General features: G+C 45.4%; 2 protein-coding genes across 2 annotated transcripts; one reads left to right on the top strand and one right to left on the bottom strand.

Moving 5' to 3' along the window:
* Window positions 1–3,657: 3,657 nt before the first annotated feature.
* On the bottom strand, window positions 3,658–8,526 carry LOC141971077 (cell surface glycoprotein CD200 receptor 1-B-like). The gene is made up of 5 exons (XM_074928171.1): window positions 8,379–8,526; window positions 6,454–6,750; window positions 5,429–5,680; window positions 4,528–4,630; window positions 3,658–3,745 (listed from the first exon to the last, which is right to left on the bottom strand). Exons 1-5 carry the CDS (start codon window positions 8,524–8,526, stop codon window positions 3,658–3,660), a joined length of 888 nt encoding a protein of 295 aa, XP_074784272.1.
* A 5,412-nt stretch (window positions 8,527–13,938) lies between these two features.
* On the top strand, window positions 13,939–21,520 carry GTPBP8 (GTP binding protein 8). Its single transcript, XM_074897581.1, has 7 exons — window positions 13,939–14,253; window positions 15,982–16,080; window positions 16,598–16,728; window positions 17,075–17,174; window positions 17,590–17,708; window positions 18,115–18,241; window positions 18,796–21,520. The coding sequence occupies exons 1-6, from the start codon at window positions 13,960–13,962 to the stop codon at window positions 18,197–18,199; spliced, it is 828 nt and encodes a 275-aa protein (XP_074753682.1). The 5' UTR covers window positions 13,939–13,959; the 3' UTR covers window positions 18,200–18,241; window positions 18,796–21,520.
* The last annotated feature ends 648 nt before the right edge of the window (window positions 21,521–22,168 follow it).

The following is a 22,168-nucleotide window of genomic DNA, read 5'->3' as shown; positions in this document are numbered from 1 at the left end:
TCTGGGCGACTGCCCTATGTCGTCAGCCTTAAACCTGGTCTGGGTGCTCAAGGCACTACAAGAAAGTTAATAAATATGGCTGAGATTCACCGATGCCCTCAGAACAGCTGAGGTTTGTGGACATTTCTGCAGGCTTGTCCCCTGCAAGGACCTCCAAATGCCCTGAGGCGTTTAGTACTTTGGCTTCTGTGTTTTACCTTCTCTGTAAAGTATTAATGCCCCAATTCTGCTGAGCCTGAAGGAGTGAGGTGGGTTGGAAATAACCTGTGGTTCCTTTAAAATTTCAGGTGCATAACGATATTCAACTCTAGTCATGTCTACTCAGAATAGAATTTAAGAACTGAAGAGGCACAGCTATGTTTAGAACAAAAGCTTAAACTCAAGGGCTCCCTGGTGATAGGACTGGTAAAATGTGTTTAAATAAATTAATATTAGAGAGATCTGTGTACTGGGGGCTGTGGCTCTCTGGATTATACAAAGAGTAAATGAGTGTGAGGCTTAGATCTCAGGATTGTAATAATTTCTGTGTTTCATGTTAACTGCTCAAGCTCAAATATTCTCTATCATTCTCCCTTTTTTGATAGGTGTTGGTGAAACATTTCAAAATTCTTACAGTGAAAATGAGAGTTGCTCAAATTTAGCTTCAGTCCTGTGTGATCATCCTGGGAAGGTTGCTCTTCATTAGTATGACAGAAAATGTCTTCTAATTTATTTTATTCTTGTCATGGTTTGAGCCCAGAGGGCAACTGAGTGCCACAGTTGTTCATTCCCCTCCTGCCCCCCAACGCTGGGAAGGAAAAAAATTAATCAAAAGGCTCAGGAATGGAGATAAGGATAAGGAGGAGTCGCTCACCCATTATGGTAGCAAGCAAAAGACGGGCTTGTTAGGGGAAGAAAAAAAAGGACATCAATTCAATTCAAAACACTAACGACAACGACAACAACACTTAACAGAGAGAATGAGACAGTGAGAAGCATTACTATATGTTAAAAACACCACCTCCCACCCCTCCCTTCTTCCCGGGCTCAGTTTTGTTCCCAATATTTCTACCTCCCCCAGTAGCACAGGGGCAGAGGGGTGCAGTCAGTCCACCGCTTCTTCCTCCAAGGTGTGGGGAAGAAGCACTCTTCAGCATTTTTCCCCCTCCTCCACATGGGTCCCTCTCACAGCACAGTCCTCCACAAACTCTCTCTGCTGTGTGTTTGCATCCCCATGGGATGCATCTTCTCAAGATGCCCCAGCGTGGGTCAACCCCACGTGTTGCTCCTCCCAGCACTGAACTACAACAGTGGGGGCTGCTTCTTCCCACAGAGTCCCGGGGCTCCTCTGCAGGTGAATTTCTGCCCCTCCGGTGACCTCCTTGGGTGGTGGTGGGGGGGTGGCCCTCCCATCTCACCACAAGATACAGGGGGGGGTTCTCTGCTCTGGTGCACCTCCCGCCTTCCTTCTCCTTCCTTCCATTGACCTCAGTGGTTGCACAGGTGTTCTCCTTGTAAAGCCTCCTTGCAAGTCCCAACACCCCCTGTGAGAGGGAACTTTTAAAAACAGGTCCTGAAAGAAACAGGCTTGCAAGAAACAAGAACTGAGAAAAACAGCCTGAGAAAGAGATAAAGGAGAGTGGGGACAGTGGAGACCCTCCGAGCTAAGGAATGTCTCAAACACACCCAAATAACGAAACTCTAGTCCTGGGGTGGATGGTGGGGAGGTTGAAGCTGATCAGGCTGCCCCGATACCACAGGATGCAGCTGAAGGGGGGAACCCTGTGGAGAGAGGAGGGTTCTGCTCTGGGGCACCTGGTCATATTTCAAGGTTCATCTGGCCAGTGAATGACCTTTGCTTCATTATCCACAAAATGTATATTAAACATCCCTGAATATGCTAACAAAGATTAACAAGATCATGCTAATTACATCATCCCATGAAACACCTTACCCCTCCCCATCCATAGGATACATAGGTATGTGGGTCTCAACCTAAAGGACAGACCCAAGGAAAGTGGGTATAAATTGAGGGGGCGCAAGGAGAGGGGGTGGCCAGAGAGTGAAACAAAGCAAAGACAACTGATGCCTCCTGGTGATACAGAGAAATGATTACTTGTTTTGAGACTTATTTAAGTACTTACTTATAGAAAACTGCTTAACAACTTATTTACTTACTTAGAGCAAGTTGAAGTATTACTTATAGTATTTTTGAATATTGCTAAGAATCCTGCTTGCCCAGACTGTTCTGTGGAATTTTACCAAGGGCTACTGTGTTCATCAAAACAAAGCAGTTCACTGTGAAAATCTACCAAGAACTGCAGTGTTCAGCAAAATATTATGGTTTTGTCCTTGGGGAACGGGTATGCTCTAACTAGTTTGGTCTTGGTAATGAGTAAAGATAGCCATGTATGGATGGTAGAAGTTCCATTGCTTCTCTTAGATAAGATAGAATGAGTTAACTGGCTGAAAAACAACCTTGTTATTCAAGAAATTGCCCAAGAGAATCTGTGCATGCTCTGGGGAAAAAACAAGGTGAGAAAGACTATGAGCCTTCCTCCCAAAGACCCCCCCGAAGACGCCCACCAGGAGGCAATGGGCAGGTGCAAAGAGAACATACACTGTTGACACCAGCCTGTAGAGCTAACCCAGCCTTACTCATGCATATGTATGTTTGTGTTATGTAATCCAATGAATATGTATATACACACTCTATAAGTATTTGGTAAAATGTGTGATGGGTATGCAAGCTTTGTGGAGAAATCCCCTTGCACCCCGGCTGGAGTAAAACATCCCTGCTGTATAACTCTATTCAGAGTTGTAGAGGTTTTTTTCTGTGAATCACTAGAACCCTTGCTGGTGGGATCGACGCAGGAACCCAGACCCACGATCTCCATTCCTCTATTCTCTCCGTCCCCCTCCTTTCCTTTTCCCCTTTTTCCTCACTACCATTAGGTAATGCAAGGCATACTGTACTGCTTGCCACAACTCATTATATACTCAGCCAATTATCATGTGCACAATTAGTACACTGTGAGAAGTTAATAAATGTCTGGACTTTGAGACTTATCTCACTGTTTTCCACTCCTTTGGGGGTTTACAAATCTGAGTCACTTGTTTTCGTTGTCTGAGTGGGACGTGACATCCCCTCTCAGGTTCCCCTTCTTAAACATGTTATCTCAGAGGCGCAGCCACCATCACTAATTGGGTCAGCCCTGGTCAGAGGTGGGTCTGACTTGGAGCTGGGGGAGCAGTGAGAAGCTTCTCACAAGGGCCACCACTGTACCCCCTCCCCTGCTACCAAAACCCCACCACACAAACCCAGCACAATCCTATATGACATTAAATACTACTTAAATACAAGGATACAGTGTATTTGAAATGGAGTGACCTCATTTTACACAGCATGAATTCAACTCCTCTTGTATATATGTTAATTTTGGTTTTACAAAGAAAGATGGATACTTGCACGGGTGATAACAGCATCTGTAGCTGCACCAGAGAGATGATGGAAGACAGAGCTGACAAGGGTCAGGTAGGATCTGCCCTGCATGCTGTGTTTCTGCACGGTTACACTGGCTGCACTCCAGATGTTTGCTTCTTTCTCCTGAAGGCTTTGGTACTGGTGAGTCCCTGCTGCATGCTGCAGTGCTGACTGAGGCACACCGTGAGTTTCTTTTATCTCTGCTCAGGTGCCGAGTCAGAAACAGGCCCAGAGAGCTCTGCAGATGGAACATGTCTTGGCTTGTGCTGGTTTCTCATTGTCCTAGGAAACAAGACACCAATACTATAAGTGTGAGGACGAGCCTGGTTTGGGAATACAACTTTGGGCTCTAGGAATGTAAGAACAGAATTTATCCCCTTTATTTCATAGAGAAACAAAAGAACATAAGGCTTTGTGTCTGTAATCTCATGTGAGCACGATCAGAGCTGGCCACGCTCCAGACAACACTAAACAGAACTACTACCAAGAGCCACGGCAAAGCAGAACCTCAAGTGACTTGAACTCAGTAGTTAGTTCTGCCTCTGTGGTGTTTGTACCGTAATTCTGGGCACCAACTGCACCTGTGACAGAGAGGCTAGCTCAGATGGAGTAATGGCCCCAGCTGCCAGACTGCTGCCAGAACTCCTCAGCAGTTACCACAGCTGATCTGTTCTGCTCTCATGCAATAATACATTCCACATTTCTACATCGGCCCTGGCTTCCTCTGAGTAGGACAAAATGGACCAAAAGTCTGGATCCAAGCTCAGAAAGATACTTTGCTGCGTCTTTAATCTTCATAGCCTGGCAATCTTTGCTCAGATCCCTCACTCAGGTGGAAAAAACTAACTACTCCTTTTGTATTTTTGCTTCTGATAGAAGTATGTCAGCACGAAGAAGGTCCCAAACACTCTGCCCCAGCTGTGGCGTTATAGACCTCGGACAAACCTCCATGAGTTTGGGACATACTGAGGTGACCATGCCTGACATGAATTAGTACCAGAAGCCCTTTGAAACTCCCCCAGGACGGGCCAAAGGGGTGGGTGTGTATCACGTCCCATACATACCTGCTACCACAGAAGGTGTAGAGATGAAGTACAGCAAGCAGAAAGAAGAGAACCAGAGTAGCAAGGCTGATGATGACACAGCGAAGATGGCATCTAATATTCTCTAAGGAGAAAGAGTTGCTCTTTTAGGTACATCTCACAGGCTGTTTGTTTGCCCTGTGCCTCTGTCAGGATGGCATCTTCTAGACAACCCTCTCTTCATGCTGTACTTTGGAAGATGACCCAACACAGCTAGAATACAGTGCTGGGCACAGAATTGGGAATAAACAACGTCCCCCCATACTCTTGATGGAGGAGCCTTGTCTTTTGCTGTGTGGGCACTAACCAAATCCTCCTCCTCACCACTTCCCATAGACCAGCTGCAGGCCTTGCGTGTGCATTCCAGCAAATTTCAGCTCTGATTCTCTTCCAGCTGAGTACATATGGTTGCACGCAACTTCCCAGCAACTTCTTCAACTTCAACACCTAAAACTTCACTTACCAGCCAGTCTTTGGAAGCCATAAAGTGGCTTTCAGTCTTCCTGTCACAACCTATGTGCCACCCAGCAATTAGCAAGACATGATGGTACCACTGGATTACAATACATAGATCTGGATGATCATACCCTTGGCATCTTTTTGTGTCATGAATTTCTGAATAATCCTGCCTTTCCATTCAGCTCTATTGGTAGAAAGGAAAACCACTACATCCATCTCCTTTCCTAGAATTTCACAAAGGACTTTACAGTTCTGAAGGCGCTTTTGTTTATCTTTCCTCCTACCAATAAATTTCTCACTGAAAACTTCAGCTCAGCTGCACAGTTCCTGCTGCCATCATCCCAGTGCCACTGATACTTGTCTTAGTGCATGAACAGAGGGCTAAATGGGGTTTTGAACTCCAAACACACAGAGGGAAGCTTACCCGGGGGACGACAGGCTATGGACTTGCTCTGGTTCCCAGCTGGGTGGGACACAATGCAGGTCGTATTAGTCCTGTTGGTGCTGTGTGCTGTGAACTTGCTGAGAACAGTCACTGTCCCGTTGTCGTGGGCTTCTTCCCTGGGGGTGGAGGTGCTCTCCAGGACCCACGAGATCTGAGCAGGCGGCTTCCCTGCCGCTGCCTGGCACACAGGGACCCCGTGGTCATCGCAGTACAGGGTCAGCCTCGGGGGGGCTGCAAAGCATCAGGAAGGGGACATGCATGGAGTTAGTTTGCCTCAGCTGGGGCAGGATCTTCTTGTTCTCTACCCGCAACCAACACAGTGAAAAGAGGAGAAGAAGGTTGGAGGTGCCGTCCCGTTACAGTGACATGGGCCAGAGTCACAGGACACAAAGACTGAGCCTCTTTTCTCCTTTTGGACAACTGTCCCCCTTTCAGGTGAGTTACCACAGCCATGTGCTATTAGAGGAGGATTCCCTGGACACTGCAGTAGGGAATTATCCCAAATACAGGGCTGAATCACACTTTTGTCCTAAGCAGCCGTCATACATGTGGGTTAAAATGTACTTGAATGCCAGCATAAGAGGAAATGGGTCCGTTCTTACTGTCTGGATAAGAACATCCCGTGTTTGACAGAACATCTCAGCACTTGGAAGTGTTACTCTCCCAGGCTTTAGTTCTCTTAAATTAGTGTAATGATGATTGAGTCTACAGAGTAACCAGAAGCATACACAGAATCCTCTGTTAGTATATTGGAAATTGCTTGACACCTCTCATTTCTAACTCGATAGTGGGAAAGGGGGCAGCAGAAGGGAGAAGAGTTTTGGGAAATAAAGAGAAAGGAGAAACAGAGCTCCTATCAATGAAAGGCATGATGGTTTATCCCAGGCAGAAAGCTCTTCTTTCTTACTGCATGCTTCCCCTGGTGCATGGGGTGAGGAGCTTTGTATGTCCAGGCCCAGACATTGTCCTTTGGAGAACTGTAAAATGAGGAAGAAGCCCCTTACCCAGCACAGTCAGGTGGTACGTCTTGTGGAAATTCCCTTCTGTTTTTACTAGTTCGCAGATGTAATCTCCCTCATGAGCTATTTCCACTTGTCGTATCTCAAGGGTGGGATCTCGATCTGGTCTGAATTTCCAGTTGATTCTGTCACTGCAGTTTGTTCTGTCTGTCTTGTTCTGCTCAGCCCTGTACCCCAAGGAGCAGTGCCCTCCAACCTTGGGCATTATTTTCCATGTTACCATAGTTGAATTTGTCTTGGGAGAGCAGGTGAGCACACAGCTGCTACCTACTGTCGCTGTCACTGTCACTCTGTTGTTCCCTGAAGGAGAGAAAGTGTGGAGAAGTTTTTGGAAGATAACGGCCACCTGGTCCTTGATACCGACATGAGTAATTCTCTGCTAGCTGCCTCTGTGTAAAGAACTTACTGTTCAATGTTCCTCTCTGGCTTGCCACTGCATAGAGAGCTATTGTTTAGCAAATTCCTTAACTAGAGATATGGAGTGAAGTTGAAACATTGAGTAGGAGGTCCATAGGCTCGTGCTTCTTGCGTGTGCTTCTTGCGTTGTACCAATGAAATATGAGTTATATTGTGTGGACAGTAGCTTAGAACCAATCACAGCTTGTTTAGCTGTATGCGATCATGCCCTAATAGTATATAAGATGCTCTGTACTTATTAAAATTGGATCAAGCTGGCAAACCATATTGGTGTTATTCTTGATACCCGGGCTTTATCCGTCGACAAGAAAGAAGAAGAAGGATGTGTGAGAAGGTGCCCAGGGATGTCACTCACAGCCTTGGAGTTCTGGTCTGTGCTTCACAGAGACATGTCTGCACTTTACACACTAGTGTGAGGCCCTGTCTGTGCCAGCCCAAGAGTTGCATCTCTCCTCTTAGGCAGGAACAGATCTCCCAGTTCATGGCTGTGTTTGCGTACAGTGGCCCCTGTTTACACTCCCTCCCTCTGTCAGGTCCTCTCCCTAGGACAGTGGATAAGTAACATGGCTGGGATGCAGAGTCTGAATGAGTTGCAGAGTCCATCTGTATGGGGAGATCTCTCAGGTTCCTTTTCCCTGAGCATCGCTGCCCAATACATCAGAAAAATGAATGTTTGAAGATATTCACCCCCCTTTTGTGCTGGATATAAGCAGCCCTCCTAATCAGGTCAAGCACAGGTATGCCCTGCCACTCCAAAGCTTATATGAACCAATTTCCCCAGTTGTAGTGGTGACAGATGAAATAGTAGAGGAGTATGACATTTAACTGGAAAGAAAATACATTCCTCTTTGCTGTCAGATGCAGAGATCTCTGAGAGACTCAAGATCACTGCCTTGTGACCTGTCTCACCTGTTCTAACAAAAACAAACAAGAAAAATAAAGAATGCATGTAGGGGAGGGAGGAGAAGGGGTTATAGCTGCATTTTCAGATCCCACATTTCTAGCATTTGCTTTTCTAAGTATTTAACTGAGTTTGGAAAGGGGAAAGAATCTTCCCATTGAGTCTTATTACAACTTCTGTCTGAATCTAGTGTTGTAAAATCCCAGTATACTTCATTTTTCAGGACAAGTCACTGATACCTAAGAGTAAAGCTTGATTGGGTGCTCAGACTGATCAGAAAACCTCCCATCAAACATGTTTTTAATAACTTCGTTAATTATCATGAAAAATATACTCAAAGAAAATAATTTTCAGTTTTCATCACATTATGCTAAAAAACAATTCCACTTCTATTTGGTTGACAACTGAAAAGATCTGGTTGCAGCTAGAAACGTTTTAATTTGCAGCTTATTGGTTTTCCATCAAAATATCCCTTCAGCACTTTGTAAATATCCCTTCCCCTAGATTTTTTTCTTTCCCAAACAAGATCTGAATCAACATCACTCTCACACATTCTTTCCCTCTGCGCTTAACAGAGTTGGCACCAAAATACCATCAGAAGTACCTGTAGCGCCTGTGATGGCAGCGATGGTGAGCAGAACAATGGTGTTCATGGTCTTCTTGACAACTTCCAAAGTAGCTCTTGCATTTGTGGGTGATGTGGGTTTCTTGCACCATCCAGCTTGCTGTGACCTCCCCATCATCCCCTGCCAGTGATCCTCAGCAGGCAGTCACTGCTCTTCCCCTGTTCCTGAGAGCCCCATAGCGCAGCTACAAAGAGGTGGTTGTGCCTCTTCCTAGCACAAAGCGTCTCATGCTGAGAATTGGTGAACAGAGAGGAAATGGTACTGGTATTTGCTTTCCGACTATTGGCCTTCTGTATGGTGTTACCGTGGGAAGACAAACTCTAATAGCAGAACTTGCACCAAGTCTAAGCAGTGTGATTTTTCATGTCTGGCTCTCTTGCAGTGAGAATTTTATCACTGGGAATTGTGGGGAGGATATTCTTAGTTTACCACTTAGAGGATGCTCAACATATTCCAAAAAATCTCTTAAAACAAATTCTTCTTCCTCCCACTCTATCATTCTCCACATACCCAACAGCCTAAGACCTTTTCTTGAAAAGGCACTAAAAGGGAGGGAATGTAGGTAGGTACAATGTGCATTTATATTACAGCTCTGTTTTCTGATAAAAGTACATCTAGGCCAAGGTTGCTTCTTTTGCTCCACTGTTTTGTTTGGTTTTCAGAAAGTTCTGGTAGTATATTCGCCCCATACATACACAAGTGAACATTCAAGGGTGAGCTGTGGGATTTTCTTTAGAGCCAGAAGAGTCCCTTAAGTTTTACAAGGCCCTTAAAGACCTGTTCCCAAGCTGCTACTGTCAGTCTTCCCACGTGATTAAGACTGCTTCTTCTACCAGCAAAGCCAGCTTCCCTAGCTAGAAGATGAACCTCCCTGGAGATCAATGCACTGAATTTAACTTTACCAGAAAAATGTTATCCTCCCCAAACTCTGATGCCACTAAGCTGAAATGAGTTGGTGACTATTTCCCTGCTCTAAGAATAGAATTCTCCCCCCACAGCTACTGTCGCAGCAGATTTATGTATCGCCATGGCTGTGACAAAATGTGCCTGGAAGGGCTCCGTTCTGTGGTCAAACAGATTCAAGTCATCCACAAATGGAGGGAATCACTGGCAGGCAGGCAGCCCTGTCTCTTCCCCCTGACAAACAGTGGGTGCTGTTTCACTAAGGAGGCACAGTGCCCGTTAGTGACTCAGAGGAAAAGCTGGGTAAGGTCAGAAAGAAAGTTAGGCAACCTGGGTTCACAGCTCTTACATTCAGAAAAGCCAACGGCAGCAATATAATGAAACCTTCATCTCTGCTGGCTGTTGTTGCTGCAGTTAAACTCTCCAAAAATCAGACAGCTCCCTGCACCTTGCTCAGTACAGCTTCTGCTTCAGCACCGTGTGGTTTGGTGGTTAAGCACAACAACGATTTCTCATGTTTGGAGACAGGTCCAAGCTGCAAAGACCACATTTGGATCCCCACAGCATGAGACATACCATAGCTTCAGCCACAGAATCTGTGGGTGACACAGCCCAGCGCTAAATGGCAGAGGCAGCAAGAAATAATGGTCCAAATCATGAAAATCAGAAGCTTTCAGGGTCCTAATCACTTGAGGTTTCATTGGGAGCAATGCACCCAGGCACCTGGAAGAATCTAGGGTCATTTTAGAAACTAAGACAGGAAAACACCTGAGAAATGGAAAGGAAGGATTCCTTACAGCATGTGATGCAACCTAGTCCAGTTATCTTCGGGGTGAGGCCTAATGTTTTGGGGTTTGGGGTGTACTTTGCTAAAGTTTCTGCTTGTTCTCTGATATTGAAGGTGACGGCAGGAAAATCATGTTCATTTTTCTTTAATTAGCCTTTTGGGGGTTGAGTCTTTGGATCATGGCCTGGCCACAGCACAGCAACTTACTGCACAGCTGTGAAGGGTGGAAAGGTTGGACATGGTCGATTTGGCGAGGGGAAGGTTGATGGGCTTTTTTTCATCAAAATCTCTCAGTCTGAGGCTAGAGCTGGAGCCAGACAGCATTGTAATACTGCAGCACCCTTGTGCCCCAGGCAGCTGACCCAAGCAACTCAGCTGCTGGACCTGGTGGTCCTCTATCCACCTCCAGCACAGCCCTGGAACTGGTTTTAAGTGTCCTTCGCTGTTAGATTGTTTCTTCCTCAGCTCAGAAGACTTCTGTGTTTTAAGACCCGGTTTTACTTGAAGCTGTACATCTTACCTCTAGCAGAGGGACTTGGCTGCCTCCTCCTCCCTCCCAGTTCCTGATGTACTAAATGCTGGTTTTAGCTCCCCCCGGGTGCTTCAGGGCACACTGCTATGTGGCTGCTCACCTGTTAGGAGTGGTTCAGCCCCTGGGAGAGCAGAGTTTGGCAAATGTTGGCTTCGGGCTGTGCAGTCCCTCTGTGAGGGCTTTTGCCAGGGCCCAGACTCTAGCTGTGCTTTCCTCCCCATCTCCTGGTCAAAGCAAGCAACAATGCTCACCTTGAAAAGGTGGGGTTTTTTTCTGAACGATTAACTGTATCGTGTTCAAGACAGAACATTTTACTTTCAGGGATGTTCACTGTTGCTTTCTAGTATTGATGGGGTAAGTTTGGGTTAACTTTTAAGTGGAGCATTTGTAATTCCTGAACTAGGGCATTTCCTTTTGGGAGTGAAGAGGAAGGCATTTGCTGAAGCTATTACTGGATTTATAAATTCTCAAATAAACACTTTGCCTGCATCAGAAATGCTTTTGGGGTGGATCATTAGAGAACACTGTAATCTGAGCAAACTTGTTGTAGATCTGCAAGGGACAGAACGAGCCCCACCAGCTCTTACAATGTAAAGCTCAGGCCTGTGGGCTACATGAGCCATCAGAGCCCCTGAATTGTGTCGCATGATAGCCTTTGGATCCTACACCCACAGAAACTTCCAAAACTATTGGTGAGGTAGTAACATTACATTTATAGATTACTATTATAAACAGAACAAAGGTATGTTGTGGGATCTCAGCCACGCGACACTCGGTTCTTGCATAAGCTGGTACTTTGCTTGGAAATTTGTAGCAGGAATTACATTGTTTGAGCCTTTTTTTCCATGCCACTGCACTGTTCTAGCACAGATATGGCTGTATGAAGATTGTATGAAGGCAGGCCCTCTGCTGATAAACCTGGTTAACAGTGTGGAGTGCAGAAGTGTCCAAACGTAGCTTTGTCTGATATCTTGAATGTCTCTGCCATAAAATCGCTGTGGGACGGTGAGGCACAGCAAGACTGGGGAGGAAATGCAGGGCACTATCTTCCTTCTTTCCCAATTCCTTTATTTCAAGATTTACCTGCTGCTACCATAGTCCTGGTCATGGCCATAGCAACTAGCATTAAGGAAACAAAAGTTTTTCTCAAATCATTTCTTGATGTAATGGTTAGATGGTTCTCCATCCCACCTGCAGCGATCATGGGGAGATTTTCCATTTGTCAGTGTCCTCACTAGTCAGTGTTATTTGCAATATTTCTAATTTTTCAGGACAGATTCAAGGGGTTTCTAACTGATTTAGAACCCATAAGACATGGAATTTCCTCCTCTTCTCCATATTCACAGCAGTTTCCTGTGCTAATGACCAGCTCTGAGCAAATGGATGGAGTAGTTCAGTCTTCTGCTCTTTGCCTCTCCTCAAAGGCTGAAGTGTAAAAGCAAACACTGTAGCAGAGGTCAGACCAGGTACAAATGGAAGACATTAATCAAACTTGAGATGAATATCAAAAAGAGAATTTCAGTTCTCTTTTTGAAGAAAGAGAAGCCAGTGGGAGCCACTCTTCAGCTAGGACTAGCAGCGTTGGCTGCCACATGAGCAATAATGCCTCTCTCTTGCATTACTTTACTCGAGAACTTTTAGAAAACCTTCCCACTAATGCGTATTTTAATTGTTTTTTCTTACTTTTTAATTATTTTTTTTTTGTCTCAGAATGTCCAGCCCTTGAGAGATTTGTGGCTTTAAATTCCTTCTTGAGGTAAGAGACATCTCCACCCTACCCCAAATAGAAAATGCAGAGCTTCTTAGTATTTTATGTAAGTAATTTATCCTTTAAAACAGTCTATCCTAGTAACTCTAGTTCCTAAACCACCCTCCAAGTGCAAAGAACATGGGCTGCATTTTAGGGGAAAGCATGGATTTGGACACAGTGCTTTTAATGTTACAAAAAAGCAGAAAAGTTGGTGCACATGTCCCATCCTTTCTGGCATGCTTCCTGGTGACAGTATTTGGTCTCAGTTCCTCTTCTGGGAAATGAAGCTCAAAAGCCCAGTTGGTTTGGCTCACAGGACCCTAACCAACTGCCTCAAATGGACAAGGAGCCCTCATTGTTCTCCCAGAACTCCATCTCCAGCTCGTCTCACAGCTACACTTCTCTGAGAGGTATCTGAAATGAATGATGGTTTGACCTGTCGCACAATGCTGGGATAGGCAAGATCAGACCAGACCAGACAACTGGTGTCACTCCTTCCTTCCAGCTCCACACTCTTGACCATTCTTTGGTACTAAGGTCAGTGTCAATGCTTATAGATCCCTCCTTCAAACTCCATAGGAATGATTGTCAGAGTTTTTAATGTGGACTAAATTATTTTTGTAGTCATTCCCTAACATCTGAAATACATAACCCACAACTGAAATGAGACATTTGCTGCCTGAGACATGAGCCACAGGCAATTTTAGTCTGAGTGCCTAATGTTTGGCAATAATATATGGAATAGAGAGTAGACTCATAGAATCACAGAATGGTTTGGGTTGGAAGGGACCTTAAAGACCATCTAGTTCCAACTCCCTGCCCCAGGCAGTGACACCTTCCACTAGCCCAGGTTGCCCAAAGCCCCATCCAACCTGGCGATCACTGCCAGGGAGGGGGCAGCCACAGCTTCTCTGGGCAACCTGTGCCAGGTCCTCACCACCCTCACAGGGAAAAATTTCTTCCTTGTATCTAATCTAAATCTTTATTACTGTTCAATCTAGCCAGTTTCTTGAAAAACAAGAGTGGTTCCCTCTTGTTTACCACCTCTATCTTATCAAAAAACACTATCATACTAGTTTCCACTGTCCATATCTGGCTATCCATTCACTACAAAGACTAAACTAGTTAGAACCCATCTGCTTTCCAAGGACATGTTTCTTATTTTGGCCAAACACAGTAATTCTTGGTAAGTTTCCACAGAAAACTGCTTTGTTTTGATAAACACAGTAGCAGTAGCCCTTGGTAAGCTTCCACAGAACAGTGAGGGCAAGCAGGATTATTAAGCACTATTCAGAAATCATTATGAGTTGCTCTAAGTTGCAAAGCAGGTGATCATTTCCTTGTATCACCACAGGACGAAGCGCGGGCAGCCAGGCCCCGCCAGGCCCCGCCAGGCCCCGCCAGGCCCCGCCAGGCCCCGCCAGGCCCCGCCAGGCCCCGCCAGGCCCCGCCAGGCCCCGCCAGGCCCCGCCAGGCCCCGCCAGGCCCCGCCAGGCCCCGCCAGGCCCCGCCAGGCCCCGCCAGGCCCCGCCAGGCCCCGCCGCCTTCCGGGGCGGGGCCGGGGCCTGGGCAGCGATGCTGGTGCCGCGGGCGGGCGGCGGGACGGGCCGTTCCCCGCCGGCCTTGGCCGCCCTGTCCCAGGTGCTGCGTTTGGGGCGGAGCCGCCGCGATGGCGTCGTGTTCCCCCTACAGAAGCTGGAACGCTACTTGGCTCCCGGCACCGACACGGCGCCGTTCCACCTCTTCCAGCCCGGCCTGGCCGCCCTGCAGCGGGCCGAGGCGTTCTTCAGGTCCGGCCCCCACCACCTCATCGACTACGTGAGCTCCGCCGTCCGCATGGACCATGCCCCGCCGCTGGCCCTGCCCGAGGTCGGGACTCCCCTTGCGCCGGAGGCCGCGGCCGGCCCGGCCTGAACTGCTGGGGGGTGGGGGGAAGCGTCTGAGCGTGGTGCGTGTATCGCCGCTTTTTTTAATCATTTCTTTGGTGTTGCTCCCCGCGTTGCACATCTCGGCAGTCTGCTGCGAGCAGGGCAGCAGCGCAGGGCAGCGCCGTCCCCAGGGAAAGGCTGACAAAGGGCCGGGACTCGGGGGAGGGGGGAAGATACCCCTTGCCCAAGCACGTTGGATATGGGGGGAGATGGGTGTAGAAATGCTCTCCTGCCTCTTGATACAGATAAATGATTACTTGTTTTGAGACTTAGTTACTTATAGCAAACTGCTTAGCAACTTACTTACTTATAGCAAGTTATAGTATTACTTAAAAGTATTTTTGAATATTGCTGAGAATCCTGCTTGGCCAGACTGTTCTGTGGAATTTTACCAAGGGCTACTGTGTTCATCAAAACAAAGCAGTTCACTGTGAAAATCTACCAAGAACTGCAGTGTTCAGCAAAATATTATGGTTTTGTCCTTGGGGAACAGGTATGCTCTAACTACTTTGGTCTTGGTAATGAATAGGTGTTACCGAAAATCCGGAATAAGAACTTATCGACACCAGTTTGATGCAGATAAGCAAACACTTCTTTATTGACGGCCGGACGTATAGGGGAGTGCTCTCACCAACAACACGTGCCGAGCACCAGAATCACACACCTTATATAGAACTCACTCATACATATTCATTAAGTCTTCATACATAAACATACAATTTCTAAGAAATCATTAGCATATTCTCCTCCTATTTCCGATTCTGCGCAGTAAAGGTTAGAAATGTCTAGAAATGGGTCTGGGGTGTAATGTGAGTAGGTGGTCCATGAGTCGATGGTCGCGATCTCCCCCTGCCGGAATTACCTTTTGCTTAAGGATATCGTTTTCTTGGCAGGTACTTGCAAGCTGTTACGGTAACTTCCCTCAGTTCCCATTAATCCTGGACCTTGACAACTACCTGCATTCTTCTAGTCCTATATATGTATTATAAATTAGTTTACAAATCATCTTGTGTTTTGTTACCTAGATTCTAACCGTTCCTACTAGACAATTATGACCAATCCCTTCGGCCTTGGTACGAGGCTGTACAGAGAATTTTAGAGTAGCAGTCGGTTGCTAGATTCAAAGTATAATAAATATAAATGATTTTTACTAAAATATCTCTTAATTCTCTACTTATATTAAAATCAAACACAATTTAATTTCAGTTGATAATAAAATCAGTAACATAGAGCCATATATGGATGGTAGAAGTTCCATTGGTACTTTTAGATAAGATAGGATGAGTAAACCAGCTGAAAAATACTCTTGTTATTCAAGAAATTGGCCAAGAGAATCTGTGCATGCTCCGAGGAGAAGTACAAGGTGAGGAGGACTGTGAGCCTTCCTCCCAAAGCCCCCCTGAAGACGCCCAGGAGCAATGGGCAGGTGCAAAGAGAACATCAACGGCTGACACCAGCCTCTAGAACTAAGCCAGCCTCACTCATGCATGTGGATATTTGTATTCTGTAATCCAGTGAAATGTATATCCACACTCGCTAAGTTTTTGGTAAAATGTGCTGTGTGGAGAAATCCCCTTGCACCCTGGCTGGAGTAAAACATCCCTGCTGTGTAACTAACTCTATTTCGAGTTGTAGAGTCTGTTTTCCACGAATCACTCTCCCACTGCAGGTGTGCTTCATTGGCCGAAGCAACGTGGGGAAATCCTCCTTAATCCGGGCCTTGTTCTCGCTGTCTCCAGAAGTGGAGGTCAGAGTGTCAAAAACTCCAGTAAGTGACCTTTTTACCTTCCATGCCTCTTGGTCAGAAGCTGGTGCCCTCCCAGGGGATAGGGCTGAGAAGGGCGGGAGCAAACGAGCTCTTGGGTAAGCTGAAGTGACAGGAGAAGCTGCCAGCCATGGTGGCCACCAGCCCAGGGCTGGCACAGGCCTTGCTCTTGTGAAGGAAAAGTAAAAAGCCCAGCTTAGCTCTTCAGCCAGGACTGGCACATGTGCCAGGTGGAGGAGTCGTACAAGCTGAGCAGACATGATGTAAAGCCTTTAGGAAGAACCAAGCCCAGAGAACCATGGAGGTATTTTTAGCCTATTTTAAGGGTAGAGCCATATAGGACTGTTACAAGGGTAGGGCAGCTCAAAGCAACAGTAGGATATTTACAGCCTTCTCGGGCAGGGCAGGGTAATGGTAGAGATGTTTTGTGGGGCATTTCCTAGTCCACTGCTTAAAGCAACTCTTTATCCCATCCTTCCTTCATTTTAGTCCTTTTTTAAAAAATAAATGCTCTCCCCAGGGCCACACCAAGAAGATTAATTTCTTCAAAGTCGGGAAGTACTTTACTCTGGTGGATATGCCGGGATACGGCTACCGGGCCCCACAGGACTTTGTGGAGATGGTGGAGGACTATCTGCAGGAACGGCACAAGTAAGAGACTCAGCTGTACCTCCACAGAGCAGTGAGAACTGGACACCTACACACAGTGTTGTGTAATTAGGTGGAGAAATTGGGAGAGGTAGCTACTTCCACTGGTGGTATTGATTAGTTCTGAAGTCATTTCCTTCTGTGGTGTCACTCATGCATGCTTAGACTGATCAAAACAGCAGGAAAGATTGAGGTGCTGTTCCATGCTGGCTCTCATCTGCCATGCATGGCTTTTCTTGGCTTTTCCTATCCCCAGAACCCGTGTTATGTGCTCTTGCTTATGAATTTGGAAGTAGCAGAGAAGGCATGAAATAATGGTGGTGATTACTGTTGCTTGTGTTTCTGGCAGCTTGAAGAGGACTTTTCTGTTAGTTGATGGTGTAGTAGGACTCCAGAAAACAGATCATACTGCAGTAGAGATGCTGGAAGAGTTTGGGATTCCTTACGTGGTAGGTAATACTTTGTTCTTGTGTTGGTTATAAACCACAGATAATCTGTAAAGGTGTTTACTCTCTACCTGAGCTTATGCAAGTTGTCCCTCCTAAGTGGAAACACCTCCCTTTATTGCTAATAAAACAGGCCTAAAATAGGGGAGTGGGGGGGCAAGTGGGACTTAAGGGATTTTTTGCTTGATTTATTAAATGAACACTTCTTTGTCAGTGCTCAGCTTGAGGAGCTTGAAAGGGTCCACTCCTTATGCAGGCTGTGGTGAACTGTGTTATACCATTTTTACCCCTGGATATGACCCAGAGCTTTCAGCCTGCCTTGTAAGATGGTCCAGGACTCTTATAGATATTCCAGGCTAGCAGCAAAATAATCTTTTTTTTCCCCCTCTCTTAATTTTCACTTTCTGGATCCTTGCAGATGGTGTTAACAAAAATTGATCGAGCTTCCAGGGGGCTGCTGTTAAAGAACGTGCTGGAGATCCAGGAGTTTGTAAAGGGGAAGACTCAGGGATGCTTTCCTCAGCTATTCCTTGTCAGGTAAAGCTCTTCTCTGTTGCTGGTGTTCCCTTTCAGGTGATGATTTCAGTAGGGCAAACTGCCTGAAGTGAGTCTGTCTGCTCTAGAGCTGGCACTACAGATGGAGGGTGGGCTGCTGACGAGGAAACGCCCCTTCTGCCCCCTCCTCTGCAAGCCAGAGGAGTTCAGATTTCAAGGCTGCTTCTTCCTTTGGCTTTTCTCCGAGGGGGGCAGCAGACCCTGTGCTGGGCTTTGCCACTCTATTTAAGGTTGTGGTAACAGTAGCAAGCTGTAATTGTTTGATTACCAAGGTTGTACTGCACTTCAGGAGATGTAATTTAATACAGCCAGTGGCTGGGTTTGCTTGTATTACTCCCAAGACACAGCAGCATCTGGCACTGAACAATCCACCCCTTTGTTTTCACAGTTCTCTGGAGTTTTCGGGGGTTCACTTGCTGAGGTGTTTTGTAGCCCATGTTACTGGAAACCTGCCTGCTGTAGAGGACAGCTGAAGAGGCTGGCTTCTGATCTGCTCAGCTCAGCCAGAATAAAAGGTACCAGAACTAGAGCTCTGGATTTTTGTTGTAAATAACCTGAAGTATTAGAATTTATTTTTTTATAAATTTTTGGATAAATTAATATTTGTAAGGTTAAGCTTTGTTGTTTAATAAATTCATCAGTTTAGGAAGTTTGCGCTATGAATGAATCCAGGTTATTATAAAACTGTTCTATAAAACCTGCACAAATGTGTAAAGAGAAAAAAGCAAAGAGAACCTCCAAATAGAAGCTGAGTTTTAATACAGCATTTCCTCTCCCTCCAGATAAATGTTCCAAATGCCTCCACTCCTAAGCTCTGCTGTATTTAGGATACTAGAGATGCTCTCATAATCTCATTAATAAAAAGGCAGCTTAGAAAAGAAGAACTATAGCCCTAACATTAAGCATTTACTTCTTTCAGCTGATGTAGCAGGGCCAAAAACTAGCACCTGTGCAATCTACCTGCTCTAAGGTGATCTAGAGTGGAAATAGCCAACATGTTGTCTCTGAAGGTGTGTTTAGGATGTTTTGTGTATTTTACTTTTGTAACTCTTCTGCATTGTGTGTTCAGTAGGTGCAGCGTGACAGCAGCCTGGCTTGCATGCATCAAGTTGTCCCTGTTCCTGGTGGATGAAGGAAAGGACACATCTTTCATGGGGTCTGCTTTTTGATCACTGTTGGCTGGAAACAGACTGGAATAAAAGACTGACATCGAGAGGAACTCTCTCCTTCTGCACTTTATCATCAGTCAGTGCTGCATCTACCTTTTGTTTTAAATCCAGTGTAAAGTTTTTCAGCTGCACTCCGATGTATTGCCAGAGATGAGACACGCTGTCCATTATCTGCATCTGTTCTACCCTGGCAGGTGAAGCACAATACTGATGTCCCGTACTCTTCAGGGGCACTGTAGCAGCTCACAGAACCATGTCCCACAGCAGCTGTGTCTGGCTGAGAGCACCTGAAGCTGTCCAGTTTGTCCCAGATGGGACAAAAGGAGTGCCAGCAGCAGCTGTTGTACCGGAGAACTTGGACCAAAGCCTATGTCAATCTGGCACTGTCTTGTCACATCTGAACATTGCCAGATGTGGCTATGCAGCTGTCAGAGTTACTTACATTAAGTGTTTAAACCTCAAGAAAGGGTGGTGGTTCTTTTGTAAACCACTCTGAGGGTGAGGTGATACTTGTTGTGTTTTCTTTTTCATAATGAGGTTTCTTGGAACTAAATGTGAGGTGAGCTCTGTTTTCAGCACACCTGTAAGAAGTAGGGGGCATGAGGAATGCAGTAGAAAGATGTGGATCTCTAGTTCCCACATCTTAGCAGGGATCAAACCTGTAATTCTCTTAAGATTTTACCTCTAATCCCAAAATGCTCCAGAGCAAACCAGCCTGCGGGATGCTTGGTCCTAGGGGGAAGTGCAGTAATATGTAGATAGCTGGAACAGGTGCAAGTCAACACTTCAGGAATAATTTTTTCTTACTATCTTAAAATCAGGATCTTTCAAAACACATCAGTGTCACGTCCCACTCAGATAAGGGAAACTTATTTATTTATTAAGGCGTGACTCTCCTCTACAGCTCTCTATATGAGAAGCCAACCTCTCTGCAATATGCTACAACCAGTCCTGTATTTATTCTCATCTGATGCGTTTACAGCCAGTTGGTTTAGAAACATCTAAAAGTAAAATAAGCATCCCTTCCTTACCTGCACAAGTGATCTTAATACTGGGTTTGGTAACTGCAGTTTGATCTGCTCCCAAGAACTAACCACAGCATTAAACCTGTATGCACAGATCTGTTTTAACACTGATTTAACCCTGTCCAGCACTTCTTAAACACTTCATCTCCAGCTACTTCAGATATAACTACTTCTAAGCATCTCTTATTTAAGCATAGGAAGCTGTTCTGCTCAATAAGCTAATTATTGAGCAGCCATCAACTGTTTATTAAATATACAGCAGATTTTTTCAGGGAAGGTAGTTCACATGTTTGTATTCTAATAACCCGTAATGGCATTTGTGCATCTTATGGCACGTTTACAAAGTTATACGAGACAGTAAATCCACCAGTTGCACAGACATAGCCACTTAACCCAGTGTTTTCTGTGAGAAACATTGAGAAGGATGGAGAACATATTATGCCAACAAGTAGTAATGGGGGGTGGGGGGCAGGGAATAAATCTTGGAACTGCTCTTGTTAATGCAGTTCCCCAAGAAGTTACTCTCCACTGGTTCTTGTGCACTGCTGGACTGTTGCTCTTGAGGCAAGCACAGAATGTGGTGTCTTGGGATGGCCCCAACCCTGAGCTCCACCAGGGAAGGCTGTTGACACCAAAAGGTGCTGTGCTCAGTTCTTTTGAATTCATTCCTTCAAATCCTTCGGTGCTTCATCAAGATTCTCTGACTCTGCTCTCCAGTACGTTTTTGTTTCTCCAATGTCTGCACCTTTCCCTTCTTCCTTTTCAGCTTCCTAGAGAAAAACCTTTGTTCAATCTTAGTTTAGCAAGGCATTTAGTACACTGGAAGAGTGAGCCTCCTACTGGAGACATAACAGATTTTTCTTTATAAATCAAAACTTCAAGACAAAAATTTTTCTTAAACCAAAACCTGTCAAAGGCACAAGAAACTCCTATTTGTCAAGCATCAGCAAAACTAGCTTAACCACTCACAACAATTTTTGAAGTATGTAAGCTATTGTACAATTCAGAAGTATTATTTAAACAAATGCATTGAGACCAAGGCACATGTAGATTCAGTAGGACTTCAGAACCATAGCTGCCTTTGTGCTCAAACGTGGTAAGAAACATTGCGCTGATATTTAGAGAGTCTTCAAAAAAAATAGGTGTGGGAAGCCTTGTACTCGGCCCCCAATTACAAGAGATTTCAGAAATTCTAGAAACTGATGATGGAAAAAATAAGGAACAGTAGCATTCCCTTGCAAACCTTGGGGATGAGTTGGCAGGTAGATCTGTAAATAAGCCAGACACAGCAACAGTTCTGCACACTGTCAGAGCTACTGCTGACAGCTTTGGCCCATAGCAGCCACAGTTCAGGTGGCCAAAGTATTTACAACATTTGGGATAGGGATAAAGGAATAGTTTTGGACAATCTTTAAAGACCATTCTAATAGAAAAAAATTTTATTCCTTAGTGGCTCTCCAATGTGACTTCTAAGCCATAACTAAGACAATTGTTCTAACCCTAGTACTCTAAAGGAGTAGTTCTAAGAACTTCACCAACAATATCAAGAGTACAGTAAGCAACTTAATGCAATAAAAATAAATTTTTTTTCAGTGTAAAATATTTCAGTGTTAAAGTTTCTTTAAGATGCTAAGGAACACTACCAGCTGTCCAGGCTGTTGAGGATAAATCTTGTCCAAGCCTTAGGTGTTAAATCACTAAGAAATACAGTTCTTGCAGCTCCAGGTGGGAACTGAGCACTAATACAAATTAAATGGCATGGTGCACAGGCCCTTCTTTTATAACTTAGCTGAGCACATTCCTTAAGCAACTGATCCTTGTGTGCCCCTCCTGTGACATTTTTGGGCTAACAGCAAGAAACATATCACCAAAACCAAAGAGAACGGTTTGTTTAAATGTTGACAGAAATCAAGTATTCTTATATAAAAAGGAAGAAAGGATTTATGAGTCATGATGTACTTGTTCTTTGGCTTAGGGGAAGTCATTCTGAGCTGTCCCCCCCAACAGTGAGGGACTGCCACAATCAGGACAGCGATGCCATTGCAGGCTCCTATGCTCAACGCTCAGTTACAGAGGGAAGCGAGCAGCTTGCACTGAAGTTACCATAACACTCACATTACGTCCCACTTTTGATGAAAGAGTGAACTATCCCCTGAAAAAAATGCAGTTTCAAAGTTGCCATGGGAGACTCTCATGCTTGTGGGGATTACCTTCAGTTTCCAAGTTGTTTGGTCATAGGCAATTGTGC

The sequence above is a fragment of the Athene noctua genome, chromosome 1 (genome assembly GCF_965140245.1).
Source record: "Athene noctua chromosome 1, bAthNoc1.hap1.1, whole genome shotgun sequence".
Taxonomy (NCBI): Eukaryota; Metazoa; Chordata; class Aves; order Strigiformes; family Strigidae; genus Athene; species Athene noctua.
This window is presented reverse-complemented; position numbering and strand designations above follow the sequence as displayed.